General features: G+C 46.4%; 2 protein-coding genes across 10 annotated transcripts in view; both read right to left on the bottom strand.

The window, feature by feature from the left end:
* Nucleotides 1–3537: 3537 nt before the first annotated feature.
* On the bottom strand, nt 3538–7740 carry lhfpl4b (LHFPL tetraspan subfamily member 4b). The gene is made up of 7 exons (XM_018687471.2): nt 6781–7740; nt 6185–6393; nt 5891–6095; nt 4194–4273; nt 3864–4011; nt 3744–3781; nt 3538–3670 (listed from the first exon to the last, which is right to left on the bottom strand). Exons 2-6 carry the CDS (start codon nt 6389–6391, stop codon nt 3753–3755), a joined length of 669 nt encoding a protein of 222 aa, XP_018542987.1. The 5' UTR covers nt 6392–6393; nt 6781–7740; the 3' UTR covers nt 3538–3670; nt 3744–3752.
* A 148-nt stretch (nt 7741–7888) lies between these two features.
* hdac6 (histone deacetylase 6) overlaps nt 7889–16705 on the bottom strand; it is a 13772-nt gene continuing 4955 nt past the window's right edge. For 4 of the 9 annotated variants that reach the window (XM_018687468.2, XM_051071525.1, XM_018687469.2 and 1 more), the window contains 24 exons: nt 16587–16683; nt 16394–16491; nt 16173–16277; nt 16004–16072; nt 15791–15917; nt 15319–15384; nt 15181–15240; nt 15009–15098; nt 14494–14600; nt 14307–14374; nt 13658–13805; nt 13437–13565; nt 13112–13280; nt 11991–12196; nt 11709–11901; nt 11475–11624; nt 11101–11278; nt 10879–11015; nt 10568–10786; nt 10345–10491; nt 10123–10269; nt 9896–10024; nt 9200–9309; nt 7889–8867 (listed from right to left, as the gene is read on the bottom strand). In XM_018687468.2, the coding sequence (XP_018542984.1) occupies nt 9241–9309; nt 9896–10024; nt 10123–10269; nt 10345–10491; nt 10568–10786; nt 10879–11015; nt 11101–11278; nt 11475–11624; nt 11709–11901; nt 11991–12196; nt 13112–13280; nt 13437–13565; nt 13658–13805; nt 14307–14374; nt 14494–14600; nt 15009–15098; nt 15181–15240; nt 15319–15384; nt 15791–15917; nt 16004–16072; nt 16173–16277; nt 16394–16491; nt 16587–16683 (2908 nt within the window). In that variant the 3' untranslated portion in view covers nt 7889–8867; nt 9200–9240. Of the gene's footprint in view, nt 8868–9188; nt 9310–9895; nt 10025–10122; nt 10270–10344; nt 10492–10567; nt 10787–10878; nt 11016–11100; nt 11279–11474; nt 11625–11708; nt 11902–11990; nt 12197–13111; nt 13281–13436; nt 13566–13657; nt 13806–14306; nt 14375–14493; nt 14601–15008; nt 15099–15180; nt 15241–15318; nt 15385–15790; nt 15918–16003; nt 16073–16172; nt 16278–16393; nt 16492–16586; nt 16684–16705 lie in introns of all 9 variants that reach the window. The other 5 variants (XR_007813504.1, XR_001962174.2, XR_001962173.2 and 2 more) reach the window with 5 other exon arrangements.

Here is a 16705-nt window from a genome sequence, read left to right as displayed (position 1 = left end):
ACAGCTACAGTAAACTCTGACCTGTTTATTTCACTGACGAAGAAGAAAGGTTTGTCTCCACCAATAAAAACATTTAACACAGAAACGTCATCATCACATTAGCTTAATGGTGTATTTACGTTCTACGCAGTTACTCATGCTCTATGAAAATAACATCTGGTTTATTTCTTTTATCTGAATCTAATAAACAACAAACAGCCGTTCAGCCTGGAAGACTCAGCGGAGGGAAAACTGAACAATGTGTTTCATTAACGTGCCTAAAAGGTCAAAGGTCATGCTGACATTTTAGATAAGTCATCTTGTTCTCCAGTCGCTTTCATCTCTGTGGTTAGCTTAGCATAGCACAAAGACTGTTAGCTTGTTAGCTATCCAGTTAATCAAGAGTCCATCATCTAGTCGGCTAGTCAAGGTTTAACGACACACGTGCTCTGAAGCAGGCCTGTCGGAAATTAGAGCGCAAATGGCGCAAATCCAAATCAGAAGCTCTGTATCTCCAGTGGCACCAGGGTGTTCTGAAATATAAGCGTGCACTGTCTACTGCCAGAGCAGCATATTTTTCAAATTTAATCAATAGCAATAAACATAATCCTAGATTTCTTTTTGACACTGTAGCTAAACTCACTAAAAAGCAGCAGGCTCCTAGCTGCTCGCCCTTTACTGCTCATGAGTTTCAGAATTTTTTCTGCAGTAAAATTGATGAGATTAGATTAAAAATCAGTTCAGTTTCTCCAGCATCTGCTGCAGAACCAGCTGTGCTCTCTCTCTCAGAGAGTTTCTGCTCTGATGAATTTTGACATTATATGTCTTGATTCATTATCTAAGATAGTACTAGCTTCTAAACCCACCACTTGCCTTTTTGACCCTTTACCGGGTAAACTTTCCAAAGATCTCTGGCCAGTCTTGGGCCCTGCAGTGCTGAATATTGTGAATCTATCATTGACGACTGGCACTGTTCCTTCTAGCTTTAAAACAGCTGTGGTTAAACCTTTATTTAAGAAAGCACACCTTGATCCTGGGTCTTTAGGTAACTATCGGCCTGTCTCAAATCTCCCATTCTTCTCTAAAATACTAGAAAAAGTGGTGTATCAGCAGCTTTCAGCTCATTTAGCTGATAATAATCTATTTGAACCGTATCAGTCTGCTTTTAGGGCCTTTCACTCTACTGAAACAGCACTTGCTAAAGTAGTAAATGATCTGCTACTCTCTCTAGATTCAGATTCCACCTCTCTGCTCATATTACTTGATCTTAGTGCAGCATTTGATACTGTAGACCACCGTATACTCATGGACCGACTGGAAAATAGATTTGGAATCTCTGGCCTGGCCCTCAGCTGGTTAAAATCTTACTTATCTGACAGAACTCAGTGTGTCTCTTGTAATAACACAGTGTCAGCCTTCTCTGATGTGAAATATGGAGTACCCCAGGGTTCTGTTCTTGGCCCCCTGCTTTTCTCTCTTTATATTTCTCCTCTTGGCCAAATTATTCGGAGTCATGGAATTAATTTTCACTGTTATGCTGATGATACCCAGCTATATGTGCCCATAAAGGCTGATAATGCCTCTCAAATTAGGGAACTAGAGATCTGCTTGTCCTCTGTTAAAAGCTGGATGTCTCAAAACTTCCTGCTTCTTAATTCAGACAAAACTGAAACGCTGGTTATTGGCCCAGCACGATATAGACACCAGTTCGATCATGTGACTATATCCCTTGACAGCTGTGTTATCTCTCAAAGTACAACAGCCAAAAATCTGGGTGTCACACTTGATCGTACTCTTTCCTTCGATCAGCACATTAAAGACATTACAAAGCCTTTTTTCACCTACGCAATATAGCTAGGATTCGGTCTTTTCTCTCCATGGCAGATGCTGAAATTCTAGTCCATGCCTTTCTTTCTTCTAGACTGGATTATTGTAATGTTTTGCTTTCAGGACTACCGCGTACTAGCACTAAAAGTCTGCAAATGGTTCAGAATGCTGCAGCTAGAATGCTGACCAAATCGAGAAGGTTTGACCACATTACTCTGGTTTTAGCCTCCCTTCACTGGCTCCCTATTCATGTTAGATCAGACTTTAAAGTTCTCCTAATGACTTATAAAATTCTAAATGGGCTAGCCCCCTCATACCTGTCTGAACTTCTTAACCCTTATCCTGCCGACGAGATTATTATCAACTGTCTTAATATCACTGCATCACTTTAACTGTGTGTTTCTTCCATCAAACACATCAGTGCCCAGGCTGTGCTTCTCTCTCTCTCTCTTCTACTGTCTCTCACTGCAGGGTTCTGCCTCTGGAGCTGTAGAGTCTCCTGCTGCTCCCATGATCCAGCTCAACCCATGATGCAACAATAATTAAAACATTTACTAGTGTTATTGATAGTGTTAGTGCTATTAATGTACCATCGTTTGTCATTATTATTCCTTTAGCTGTAATAATAATTATTACTATTAGTATTATTATTACTATTATTACTACTACTATTTACACTTTGACTTAGTCTGTGTATCTGCAATGTTGTCTTTCTCCTACCCCATTCCCCCACCCCCCTCTCTTTCTGTCTAAACCCAACCGGTCGAGGCAGATGGCCGCCCACCTTGAGTCCGGTTCTGCTCGAGGTTTCTGCCTCTTAAAAGGAAGTTTTTCCTTGCCACAGTCGCCTAGTGCTGCTCATGATGGGATCTGTTGGGTTTTTCTCTGTAAATCTTATAAGATAAAGAGTTCGGTCTAGACCTGCTCTGTATGTACAACGTCTCGAGATAACTTCTGTTGTGAATTGGCGCTATATAAATAAAATTTGACTTGACTTTTTGACTTAATGCTGTTTGTAGGTGAAGTGGCTAACATTTTCCCCTGCTTCAAGTCTTTGTGCTAAGCTAGGCTAAAGAGCTTTGAATATGATACCCAACTGTAACGTGTGAGTCAGTAACAAAGAACAAGAGGAATTGGATGAACCTCAGACTGGTCCTTTGAAGTTCAGGTGTCGGCTGCAGCAGCTGTTCGTAAAGTTCACACTCAGCCTCGTTCTGATGTCAGAATGTAACGTTTTATCATCGGTTAATTTAAACAAACGTGTTCTGATGTAGAGATCAGCTATTACTGAATATTTACAGCTGCTAACTGTAGCTAACAGAAACACAGCTAACGTTATCTCACAAGCTGAACCAAAGCTAACGTTAGCTCGCTGACATCTAAACGGTTAGCGTTAGAGGTTTGATCAGGTCTGACCTGAGACCTGATCAAACATTTTAACAAAATGTGAATAGCATCAGTTAGCTTAGCATAACCAGAAGCTTCCTGGTCTTTACTGAGATGTTTCTTAAACTGATTTCAGTTTTGATCGAGTTACTGAGGTTAAACAGCTGCTGCAGCTCCGTCCTGTTTATAAAACATGTTGTGCTTCTGTTTGCATCTTCAGAGCGACCATCTTTAATCTCCTCCTCATCACCTCCTCTTTCTCTCTTTCCTCCCTCCCACCCCTCAGCACCCCCGACATGTCTCCTGTGTTTCCTGCTCTTCTGTCGTCACTCATTTCTTTTCTTCATCACCGTGACAACATGAAGGTGGGGGTGGTTTCCAGGTAACCAGGTGATGATGGGGGGTGGTATCTCCTCCTCCTCTGATGATGATGATGAAGGATGGAGAGATGAAGAGGAGAGGTGAAGACCAAACAGCCCTGAAGAAGACAGGAAAGAGAGTTGAATATTTGTGTGACGAGTAAAGAGACAGTAGAAGAAGAGGAGACTCACCTGGTGACATCACGCTGACATCAGCAGACCTGTGGTCACTGTAAACAAACAGAGTCATTAATAAACTGTAGGTAAAGGTTTGTCAGTGTAGGTAACGTCAAAGCCCCTCCCCCTCCTCACCGTCCTTGGCATCCGGCGGCAGCAGAGCGTCCTGTCTGTTGGCCAGGACGAACGCCAGTGTGGCCAAGATAGCGGCATCCAGAACGCCCAGGATGGCCAGGACGTAGGCCCAGTGGACCGAACAGTTACCTGGAGAGAAACTGCCCACCTGGACACAGATACAGGATCAATATCATCAATATGTAACCATATGTTTTACATGGATATAGTGAAAACTGAGCTGAACCTTGACGTTCAGAAATTCTATCACAAATCAAATCAAATCACAATCAGATATTTTCCCAGAATCTTTCAGCCTCAGATCAATAAACGTTTCCTGCTGTGACTCACTGAGTCTCCACACAGAGTCCTCATCTCTGGACTCTCCCACGAGTCTGGGAACAGAAGACAGGCCAACGCCAGACAGAAACCTGAAGAGACAGAGACAGAGACTGTGGGTGAAAACCAGATCCTGAGGTTTTCTGTCCATTAAACTACAGCTCCCACGAGTCTTTGCCACAGACACACGACAGAAACCTCCTGCCAACAGATTCACATCAGTCCAGTACTGTCGTGACCAGGAACCAAGGTCCAGGTCACTGGGGCCAAGATCTTTAGTCTTTAGAGTCTTTAGCCTTGTTCTGGGTTAGGGTTAGGGTCAAGAGGAGTCAGAGAGTCAGAGCTCTTGATGTGGACTTGGGTTTAAAGTCCCAAATCCACTGGGCTACGATCAGAATTCTTCAGCCTAATTCAGGTGTCCAAAAAGTATCAGGAGACGGCAGGGTCCAAGGCAGCAGAGTTTATTTGTCGACAAAGAAACCCGAGAACCGTTCACAGTGCAAACATGACACACCAGAAATGCTCCAAAAATGTACAGGCTCTGTCCCTCTTTATATACAGTTTTGGCTGTGACTTTCCACGCCTCTTAGGTCATTTTATTGGTTTATCAAATTTACACCATTAAAACATTGGTTAGTCTACCTGTCTATCCTTGGTCCCCTTGTTAAAATACACTATCAACTTATTTGTCATATATCTCCTGGAAAGCACCTGGACTTTTCTCTTGCCAAGTTTCGCTTGCTGGGTCAGGTCAAAGCTGGCCCTGTCCTCACCTGACCTGTTCACTCTCTGTTATACACTGTTATGTGCTAGTCTGTCCTGATTATACTTTTTTAAAACAGAGTTATCTTTTACTTTTACACCATTATTTCTTAACTCTTCCTTGTATCATTTTTATGTATCTTTTTCACACTTTAATAAGCATTATACAAAAGCATGCTTTATATGCGGTGATCACTAACATCTACTGTCACACAGTGACATTTAACACAGGTTTTCTTTTGTGTTACTTTGAATCAAACAGTAAATAATGACAATACCATTTCATCACAATATTCCCTTAAGATCATAAGCTTGCTGCAATATTCTCCTTTTTAAAGGCACTTTACTCTTTGCACATCACATAGCTGTTGGCTTCTTACACTACACTCTGATCAACACTGGCCTGTGTTCTCTTTAGAAACCAACATCTTACTGCCTTACAGTTTTTACACCATTAAAACACTGGTTAGATCCATTGTCTGTGTCTGATCATCTTCAAATGACACCATTAGCTTTGTTCTAAAATGCTCCTGTTGTTGGATCACACTCTGGACCTGCTCCAAACCTCCAGGATCGTGTCCTGCTCTCGTTTAACACAGTCTCTCTGCATTTTACACCATCATAGTCTGACTCGTCCTGGCTGCATTTTTTAAAAACTAAACTACATCTTACTTTTACACCGTTATCTCTCAGTTCTTCCTTGTAACATGTTTTAAAAATTCTATGCTTTATACCCTTATTTCCATACAGGATTATACACTGCATGAAGTGATCTTTAACATACGTCCTCAGTGAGTAATAATATGTCATTCTCTCATTTTACAGCACTGCTCAGTTTCAGCACATCACGTCTGTTGAGAAATGATACTACAGTACAACACAACCAGAGGAACCAGCAGACCAATAGGACCAGCAGGACCTGTAGGACCAGGATCAGGGGTTCTTACCTGCGGTGAGCTGTAGCCAGGCGCAGATCTTGTAGACGGTGGCGGCGCTGCAGAACCTGAAGAGACAGAGACAGAGGACGCTGGTCCACACCGCCCACAGGGACACGCCCACCAACACCGCCACCGACTGGAAGGACGGGAGAGGAGACAGACTGGAAAGACTGCCACGACAGTCTGGGACTGGCCAGTCTGACTCCACGCACACCTGAGCACACAGACAGGTGAGGAACAGGTAAAGAAACAGGTGAGGAACAGGTGACCGAAGAGCGAACGCTCCGTTCCACCTCCTCTCACCTCGAACAGTCCCAGGGTGCCACTGGGCGCCCCCTGCTGCCGGATGTCTGCGGTGCCGATCCAGGACGGCTGCACCAGGACCACCACCTGGATGATGGCGAAGCAGAGCGTACAGATGGCCCAGAGGACGCCGACGGCCCGAGCGCTGCGAACAAACTCCGTCTGATAGAGACGAGAGAGGTCGGAGAGGGCGGGCGACACCGACATGACTGAGACAGAGAGAGAGAGAGGATTACACATTCACCTGAACACACCTGTACATACACTCAGCAGTCACTTTATTAGGTACACCTGTCTCTCTGTCTGTCTCTCTCTCTGTCTGTCTCTCTCTCTGTCTGTCTCTCTCTCTCTCTCTCTCTGTCTGTCTGTCTCTCTCTCTGTCTGTCTGTCTCTCTCTCTGTCTGTCTGATCCAGACTAAGATGTGGAGCCAATCATCATTAGATACAACAAACACAAATCAAAACATAAACATTACATCATCATCATCATCACTGATAAACACTGCGCTGTATCCGGTCATAGACCCGCGTTAATCCGGTAAAAAAAAAAAAAACACCCGAGCTGAGACACCAGAGAAGAAGAGACAGGAACAAACCTGCAGCTGGAGGAGCTCCACCTGTCTGTCTGTACACCTGTCTGTCTGTCCTCCTGTGTGTGTGTCTGCAGGATGGGAGGATGCAGGCGGAGGAGAGGATGGAGAGGATGCGGAGGGAGGGGGGAAGGTCCAGCTCTGCTCCGGATGTGGACGATAATCCCGATTTTTCTCGCGGGGTTTTAAAGGACAAACACTCGCGCTTCACGTCTCCACTGAACAGTAGAAACAGTAGAAAGATGTTGTGGCGGCTCCGTCACTTCTCCCCCTGCAGGAGGTGACAGGAACTGCAGCAGAGTCTGTTAAAGGGACAGTCCGCTGATCGTCTGACGTCATTGTCACATGGTGATGATCAGCTGATCACAGTGACAACCAGGAAGTCCATGTAGCGCCATAGTTACTGACTACTTACAGCTCTGCAAAGTAACTAAGTACATTTACTCAGTTACTGTACAAACATTACTGCAGCGGTCATTTGTAGTTACTCTTCATCTAAATCTGATCGAATCAATATAATTAATATTTAACAAACAGATCAATAGGAATATTAAAGTTAAATCAGCCGAGCTACACAGAAACACAGTGACTAAATCCAGAACAAGCTTTTAATTAACGTTTAATGATGAACTTTGATTTTTTAATTTAGGAGTTTGCTGCTGTGGTACTTTTACTTCAGTAAAGTATCTGATTACTTCTTCCTCCACTGAAAGTCTCACAGTAACACAGACACACTAACAGATGGAGGCAGTGGTATTCCAGCAGCTCCTGGTTAAATCCCTGTTTTTGTCAGTGGAGTCTGGTAGAGATATATAGAGATGTTTCTGGTTAAAGTAAAGGATCTGACTCTTTAATAAAAAGCTGTTGTCAGACACTGAAGAGCCTGCTTCCACTGTCAGTTACTACATTACCCAGAATGCCTTTCATCTCAAACTCTGAGGCTGAAACTAAAGAGGTAAATATCATCATGTTATCATCAGAAACAGACGTTTAACATGACAAGGTTTTTCTCTGCTGAATTCAGGACGTATCAGCTGCTGACTGACGGGTGGAGACTGACAGGTGGAGACTGAGGTGGACAACTGGAGAAAAACATGATGCAAGAAACAACAGACCACATACGAACATGTTTAATCAGAATAAAACAGAAAAGAACAGAATATTGCACAGCACACAGACGACCTCTCACCACCTGAACACCCAAACACCACCAACATCTGACAGAGCCTGTAAATCAAACGCACCTCCAACACAGAAACTGCTCTGATCCTGATTCACTGCAGAAACAGGTGGTGAAACCAAACACACCTCAGCTTTTTAAACCTTCAGACTTTCTCCAGCTGCTTCTGTTAAAAAGAAAAATCGGATTAAAAACTTTATTTTTATTTAAACATGTGAACAGGAAGTGAGTTCAGTTTCCCTCCGAATGTCTGCAGATTATTTTATTGTTTCTGTCATACAGAGAATGTCTGAACCAATCAGCCGCCTGGCTTCACCTGGTTTCACCTGGTTTCACCTGGCTTCACCTGGTTTCACCTGGCTTCACCTGGTTTCGCCTGGTTTCAGGATTCTCTAAAATTTTTTCAGCTCGTTTGTAGATAATGTGACGTGCACTCTGACAGCAGCTGGTGTGTGTGGACACGTCATTATATTACCGGGGGGGGTGATTTCATCTTTTCTAACCATGTTGTGATCAGCTGATCCATCATTAAAGGAGCATTACAAATATTTTTTACAAACAAAAAGAAATGATCAAATTTCTGTCGTTTCCTTCACAGAAACTTAATTTAAAACTCTTCTTCTTCTTCTGTCCGTGTCATCCACAGTCTGCTGATGATCGGTCACATTTTCAGGGAATTGAACCGACAACCTGCTGCTGCTGCTGATGATGATGGTGAGATGATGACGAAGATGAAGATCAGCACCAATCTGCAGTTAAAATTTGTTAAAAAACCTCTTCTTTTCTTCTTGTTTTTGGATGTGAGTTTGTTGTTTTTTGGCAGTTGTGAGATGCCGGAGACGTCACTACATTTCCCACAAACCACTGCTGCTGGTATCCATGGCAACACAATCACCTGTCCAATCACATGCTGCTGAAGGAAGAGAAGAAAAAGAGAGAAAAACAAATATTGCAGTCTGCAGTCCTCCTTTTCATCTCCTCCTCCTCTCGATCCTCTTCACCTCCTCCTCCTCCTCTCCACCTCTTCATGTCCTCCTCCTCTCCTCCTCCTCCTGTTCATCTCCTCCTCTCCTCCTCCTCCTCACCTCCTCCTCCTCCTCTCCACCTCTTCATCTCCATCTCCTCCTCCTCTTCATGTCCTCCTCCTCCTGTTCATCTCCTCCTCTCCTCCTCCTCCTCACCTCCTCCTCTCCATCTCCTCGTCCTCTTCATCTCCTCCTCTCCTCCTCCTCACCTCCTCCTTACCTCCTCTTCATCTCCTCCTCTCCTCCTCCTCCTGCTCCTCCTCAGCTCCATGGAGGGATCTCCTCTCCAAACTTGGCACAGTGAGCAGCGTTTTTAGCCTCAAACAGAATCTGAAAAGAGACGAGAGAGAAAATGAAGAGGAAACGTTAAAACACAGTTTTCTTTAGTCATCATCAGGTCACATGACCATTCACCCATACTGAGCATGTGCAGGTGTAAACAGGAAGTGGACTGTTTACTCTGCAGCTGTTTAGTTACAGAAAATACTCCAATGTAACTGATGATTAGACTCTGATGTGGTTCATCCTCCATGTTATATTCACCACTGAGGCTGAAACAGGTCACATGATCGGAGCGTAACCAATCAGAATCCTGACTAATAAGAACCAAACAGGAAGTGAACGTGAGCGTCAGAGTCATTGTTTCTCAGTCTCAGTTTAAAGGATCAAAGGATCCGGAATCAGGAGGATACCTGGTATAACCATAGCAACAGGGATGGGTTTTAAAACTAAATATGAGTGTGGATGTAGACTGAGTCACTTCCTGTGTCTGTGTGGGTCAGACTGAAACCTGGCACCGGGTCAGTCCAGATTCTGTCATCCCTCCTCCTGGACTGGAGGAAGACTGAGTCTGTGACCTGGTGTGGATCTGGTCCGGTAGCGGACCCTGGACTGACAAGGTCTGAGCAGCTGTTACCTGGTTGTGGATGTAGGCCTCACACAGGTAACACCACACAGAGAGGTCGGAGAAGCTCAGGACCACAGGGTGTTCAGACACAGTTCCGTGAGTCAGCATGTGCTCGTTAACGTAACGACCACAGAACACCTGCACAGAGAGAGAGAATCAGCTGCAGCCGAGGACAAGACCTGATCCTGAGTCCAGGTGGTTAGAGCTGTATGTGATGAACAGGTGAGACATGAAACCTGGTAACAGGTGAGACAGATCCAGTTCTCAGCATCTGAGCCGCAGTCCTGACATGGCAGGAAGACGTCTACACCTGAGGGGGGGAGGGGCTTAACAGCGTCCAGGTGAGGACACCAGGGCAGAGGGTCGATCACGTAGAGAGTGGGCTGAGAGAGAGAGAGAGATCAGTCACCGCCTGTGATTGCAATCGATCAGATCAATAATCAATAATCGTCTCTCACTGCGTCTGTCTGTCCTCCATACGTCAGCTCCACAGACATCTGAGGCTTCGACCAACCACACGCTCCCTCTGCCTCTGGCTCCACCCCCACTCTGCCACTGACCTCGTCTCCAGCGGCAACCAGCTCTGGTGCTGCCACGGCAACCGTCTGCGAACAGATCAGAGGGAGACATTAACGAGATGTTTTACAGATAAAAACCAGAATGTTTTCATTGTGGACTCACCTGAGGCCGTGCGCTGTCTGCTGATTGGCTCTGCACAGCTGCAGCTGCACTAGACTCCACCTTCACTTCATCTGCACAGATGACCTTCTCCGGGCTGAGCCGGACCTTCGGCCTGGCCCCGCCCACTGGAGTGGACACAGCAGGAACGTGATTGGCTGAGGTCTGACTGATGTCCAGACTGGCCAATCCCTGAGCGAGCTGGTCCAGGCTGCGCTCCGTCTGATTGGACGACAGCAGAGACACAGTCACACGAGTTTCGCTGGTTTGATTGTGTTTTACTCTGTGAGCTGTGATGGGTCATTGTGTCTCACCGTCGTGTCCTCCGCTCCTGTACGAGGCAACGGAGGTTTGTCTCCACCGCTCTGCTCTGACTTCCTGCCTTTTCCTTTAGAACTACGTTTCCCACGATGCTTCAGGGAGGACAGGGACGCCCGCACAGACTCTGGGACTGACAGAGGAAACAAGAACAGAGTTCAATAAAAACAGGAACAAATGAAAAACAATAAAATAAAATAAAATAAGTCAGGACTGACTGTGTATCCTCAGCGACCTCCAGTAGGGGGCGTGGTGTCGGATGACCTCACTGATAGTTGCCACGGCGCTGTGATGTGGAGGGGGGAGGGGCGTCACCAGGGATGGAGGAGGGTCTCCGAGCAGCACGCTGGTGCACATGGCCATGGAGTCAGAGATGGAGGACAGGTTGTAGCCTCCCTGGACACACACACACATACACACACTTTAAAACTACAGTTCCCATGATGCTTTGGGAGTCAGCGAGTTAGCTACAGCTACTTCAGGCTCCGACAGTTCACATCACCTGGCATCACCTGTCATCACCTGTCAACCTCTGACATCATCACTTGAAATCACCTGTCGTCACCTGAAATTACTTGTCATCATGACTCACCTCCAGGATGAGTAGGACCCGCCCCCCGGCCAGTGACATCAGCAGGTGTGTGAGGTGGGCGTATCCCTCTGGGGTCACATGATATCCACCCAGTGGATCCCCCCGAGCTGCGTCGAACCCGGCTGACACAAGAACCAGACCAGGATTAAACTGCAGAGAGAAAGGAGTGACCAATCAGAGAGCTCCGTCAGCTCTGATCTGTGGGTGTGTGTATGTGTGTGCACGTGTCGTTACCTCGGTAGCGATCGGCATGACGATGTGGTGAAAAGCAGCAAGGTAATCAGAGTCTCCCATCCGTCCTCCGCTCCACGCCACGTTGACGTTACACCCCGCCCCTCTGCCCACGCCAACCCGGTCGGCAGCGGCGTCCTCCGAGGACGGGAAGAACGTCCCGTTGTCGTAGCGATGGAGGGAGACGTACAGGACGCTGGAGATGAGAGAGAGAGAAAGGCCATCATCTTCACACCTCCTCTTCTACCTCCAACACTTCCTATTTCACTTCCTTTTCCTCCTCACCTGTCGTCGTCCTCGAACATGTGCTGTGTCCCGTTGCCATGGTGAACGTCCCAGTCCAGAATTAGCACCCTGAGTGGTGAATGATGGGAGATTTTCTGGGCATGGCGAGCAGTGAGCGCCGCCGTGTTGAAGAAACAGAATCCGCAGGGAGAGTCTCTCTCAGCGTGATGACCAGGAGGACGGACGATCGCCACGCCATTACTCACCTGCAGAGAAACAGTCACTCGTTTACTGTGTTTGGTTTTAACTCGTTTCCTCGAGTCCTCCACCTGTCCAGGTCCAGGTCTTTAAGGAGCACCTCTTACACCTGTCTGGTCCTGGATCTGTCTGTGTCAGGAACCTGGAACCACCTGTTTTTATCCAACCGCACTAGAATGATGTGTTCATCAGGATCTGGTTTCGTTTTTTCAGCTTCAGCTACGACTGAATGTGAGCCTCTGTGATTGGCTGTTTGTTGGTGAAATGCATCCTGGGAGTCGTAGCTGACTTCTCTCCCTCAGTTTTAAAGTCCACGTGACTCAATAATGGTTTCAGACTCCGGTTATGTTCAGTTTGCTGCTGCCTTCTGTTTGATCACATTTGAGGCTCATGATAAATTCATTGCTTTGTATCGTAATTGTTTTATGTTCTTATATATATTTAATTTTTATTTTCTAATCTCTTCACTCATCAATAAACCAGATTTAACTGTAGTTGAATGTCAGTTCACTTTTACATAAAAACTCTTTGAATGATCTTGTTGAAATGTTCTGTACAGATAAACTCTGACTTTCCCTCAGCACAAACACAATGCATGATGGGATATATTACTTGACCATCGGTTGTTCACTCTGTAGGTTCTGATACACCTCCCTGTCCGTTCAGACAGAGCTACATCCTGAGCAGTGGTCAGAGACCGGAAACAGTTTGACGTTATAAACACACCGTAAAGAGCTGTCGAACCAACAAGGGGCGATAAAACCCTGAGAGAGCTCTGTCCTGCTATTGGTCAACGTGAAGAAACACGACGTACGAGACATCACACCGGCAGGAAGAGACTGAATATTCTGACAAGTCAGACTTTTAGTCAGAGGGTCACTCCTGACGTTCAGATTCAGGTCTGACTCTGAACCAGGTCTCACCTCTCCGCTCAGGATGGCCTCCACGGCGTTGAAGCAGCTCCCAGCAGCTAACTGGGCCGACTGGAAGCTCTGGTTGTTGATGTAGATAGAGTTAAACTCTTCTCCCAGTTTGTGCAGATCTCTGGGTTTCATCAGTGCCGTGGCCTTCATCTGCTCCACGTGCTGCACACTGAACGAACACACACACACACATACACACACTGACCTCTGACTGATGATTTCCCTCATGTTCAGTGTTAAACAGCATGGAGGCCTGATCACACCTGGTCGCCATGGTTACAGGTGTGACTGACAGGTGACAGGTGAACAGGTAAAACGTCCCTACCTGTGACACATGCTCAGCTCCTCCTCTGTCGCCAGGCGAGCCGGTATCCGTTGGCAACGGTCGACCAATCCCAGCTGCTGGTGTTTGGAGAAGATCTTGGAGATTCTCTGAGGCTGCTCAGGATGATGTCTGTGTGACATCATCAGGCCGTATCAGCATCATCAGGTTACATCATCAACACACCTGCAGCGTCACACCTGTCATAGGAGGAGCCGACTCACCTGTCCCACATATTCAGGTGCTCCATCATCCTCTCGTCGTAAACCAGGCCTGTTGTCACGGCAACAGTTGGGGTGGAGCCGGTCTGCTTGCTGCTCTGCTCATTGGTTGTTGCTCTGATGAGGTCACGCTCAGCCAACGAGCTGCCTTCTGCAACAGGAAACAGGAAGAGAAGTTCATAAACTCTGACCTCTGACCCAGAGACCGTCTGATCCTTTCACCAAACGTCATCAGTCTGTTCAGTCTGTTTCAGTTACTTTGTGCTGTTCCTGTCGACCCTGTCAGCTGACACTGAACTAACACAATACAAACTCTGTTTCTATTCTTCCTGTTACAGTCTCCTTCATCTAAAGAACTAAATATCACACTTAGATGAAACTTCCTGTTTCAAACACGGCTCCTAACGATGAGTGAGCTCCTTGATTAGTTTTCATCCCTCAGTAGATCAGCTCACTCACACAAAAACACAGAATAAATATTAAACAGCTTCAGAGTTTTATAACAAATTAATATTATTTAGTTTTGTATTTATTTCTGCCTCACATCTGTTCATTGTGTTCTGGTGTTTTTCTGTCTGTGATCAGGCCTCAGGTGTTTTTAAACTGACAGGTGAGCTGCTGTTTGCTGAGTGAGGAGAGGAGAGTTTCTTACCCAGCACCTGTAGAGACGCCCAGTGTGGATACAGAGCACAGAGCGTCTGAGAGATTGACTGCAGAGCGCTGACAGAGAGAGACAGGTGGTTAGAGTCCACCTGTACCAGGCTGCAGACAGACAGGTGAAATGCATGCTGGGATACTGGTGTGAACCTGAACTGACTCAGGTGAGTTCTAGCTGTTACCTGTCGGACGGAGCGGTGGGCGGAGTCAGAGGAGGACAGCCTCCTCCCAGCAGAGCTCTGACACAGGCTGCAGCGCCCTCTGCTGTCGACTGCAGGTTATAACCTCCCTACACACACACACACACACACACACACACACACACACACATCAGTGAGGATGAGTCGAGTGTGTAATGATTTTCAGTGTGTGGTGGTGACCAGCAGGAGGCGCTGTTAAACTGAACAGCCTGTTCTATAGATTTATTCCTGTTAGCTCTGACTGATCACTGTGTTGTGTTCAAAGCCTGTCAGGTGTGTTTGTGTCTCTGACTCGCCACAGATCTTTGTTGTTTTACTTCCTGTTTGTTGTTGGATCATTGGTTGACTAAGGGGAAACTGACTTCCTGTAGCAGCCTGTTTTCTATCTGAGACATTTTCTACAAAGATAATGATGAATCAGGAAGTGATCATTAATTTTCATAATGTGCTGACGCTGCAGGAGACCTTTCATTATATTAAAGATTAACTAGTTTTACCTCGAGAGCGAGGACGAGTCGACCTTCAGCCAAACTCATCAACAGGTGAGTCAGGACCTGGAAACACTGAGGACTCACACACATCTCCCCCTGACACACACACACACACAGTTAGGAGATAAATAATTAACCCAGTAACAACAGTAATCACTGATCTCAGGTCTGTTTTTACCTTCGGGTCTCCGACTGCAGCATCAAATCCAGCAGAGACCAGAACCAGCTGAGGCTGAAACTGAACACACACACATCATTAACGGATGGCTGAGTGGGTGTGAGTGTGTGTGAGTGAGTGTGTGTGTGAATATATTACCTCGTAGGCCACAGGAAGCAGCAGCTGTTGAAAAGCAGCGATGTAATCAGCGTCAGTCATTCCCGTCTGAACAACAGAACACAAGAGGAAGAAAAAACAAACAATCAGCTTCAACCTTCATCATCACCTGAGCACCTGACACAGGATTCACAAGACAAGACAACAAGCTGAAGACAGAAGAAAAACAAGAAAAACACTCTTCAGAAACAGATCACTGACTGACTAGTAACAGGAGGCTCAGGTAGAGGACTCAGAGACTCAGGTAGAGGACTCAGAGACTCAGGTAGAGGACTCAAAGACTCAGGTAGAGGACTTGGAGACTCAGGTAGAGGACTCAGAGACTCAGGTAGAGGACTCAAAGACTCAGGTAGAGGACTTGGAGACTCAGGTAGAGGACTCAGAGACTCAGAGACTCAGGTAGAGGACTCAAAGACTCAGGTAGAGGACTCAGAGACTCAGGTAGAGGACTCACCTTGTTCCAGGGCAGGTTGATGTTTCTCCCCTCACCTCGTCCACTGCCGACAAACCGACTGTCAGACTCTGGGAGGTGTGGCCAGAAGGAGCCCTGCTCATACCTGTGGACACTGAAGTAGAGGACGCTGGAGGGGGGGGGGGCGTTTGTTAAAGTTAGTTATAGAGACAAAAACATCTGTACAGTCTGACACAGAGATGCAGAGCAGTTTACCTGGGGTCTTCCTGGAATAGGTACTGGATGCCCTGACCATGATGAACGTCCCAGTCCACAATCAACACCCTGACACACACACACACACACACACACACACACACAATTATAACCTAGTCTCTTTTTCTTCTCTGCTCCACCTGAGACAGGTGTGCTTTATCAGACCTACCTGCTGACGGAGTGTCTGGTCTGAGCGTATCGAGCTGCAATCGCCACATTGTTGAAGACAGAGTAACCACTGGCCTGGTTCACCTGAGCGTGATGACCTGGAGGTCTGAGACACACAGGTGTGTCATTTAGATTGAACTCTGTTGCACTGATACTGATGGTGCATTCAGGTGGTCAAAGAGAGCAGCACCTGAATGCAGCACGAGAAGCTGCTGCTGTTACCTGATGACAGCGAAACCATTCCTGAGGTCAGAGGTCATCACCTGATCAACGAGCTGCAGGACCGAACCCACGGCTAACACAGACACCTGGAAGGTCTCCTACACACACACACAGCTAAATCAGACACTGTGTGATGTCTGTAAACTGTCTTGTATTTATTTATGTGTGTGTGTGTGTGTGTGTGTGTTCTTACAGGATGGAAGTAAATTGAGTCGTATTTCTCAGACAGAGCGTGTAACTCAGTCTCTGAGATCGTCTGAGTCGATCTCATCAGGTCCACATACTGTTTCCTATAAACACAACACAGGACAC

This window comes from Lates calcarifer, linkage group LG6 (assembly GCF_001640805.2).
Source record: "Lates calcarifer isolate ASB-BC8 linkage group LG6, TLL_Latcal_v3, whole genome shotgun sequence".
NCBI lineage: Eukaryota > Metazoa > Chordata > Actinopteri > Centropomidae > Lates > Lates calcarifer.
This window is presented reverse-complemented; position numbering and strand designations above follow the sequence as displayed.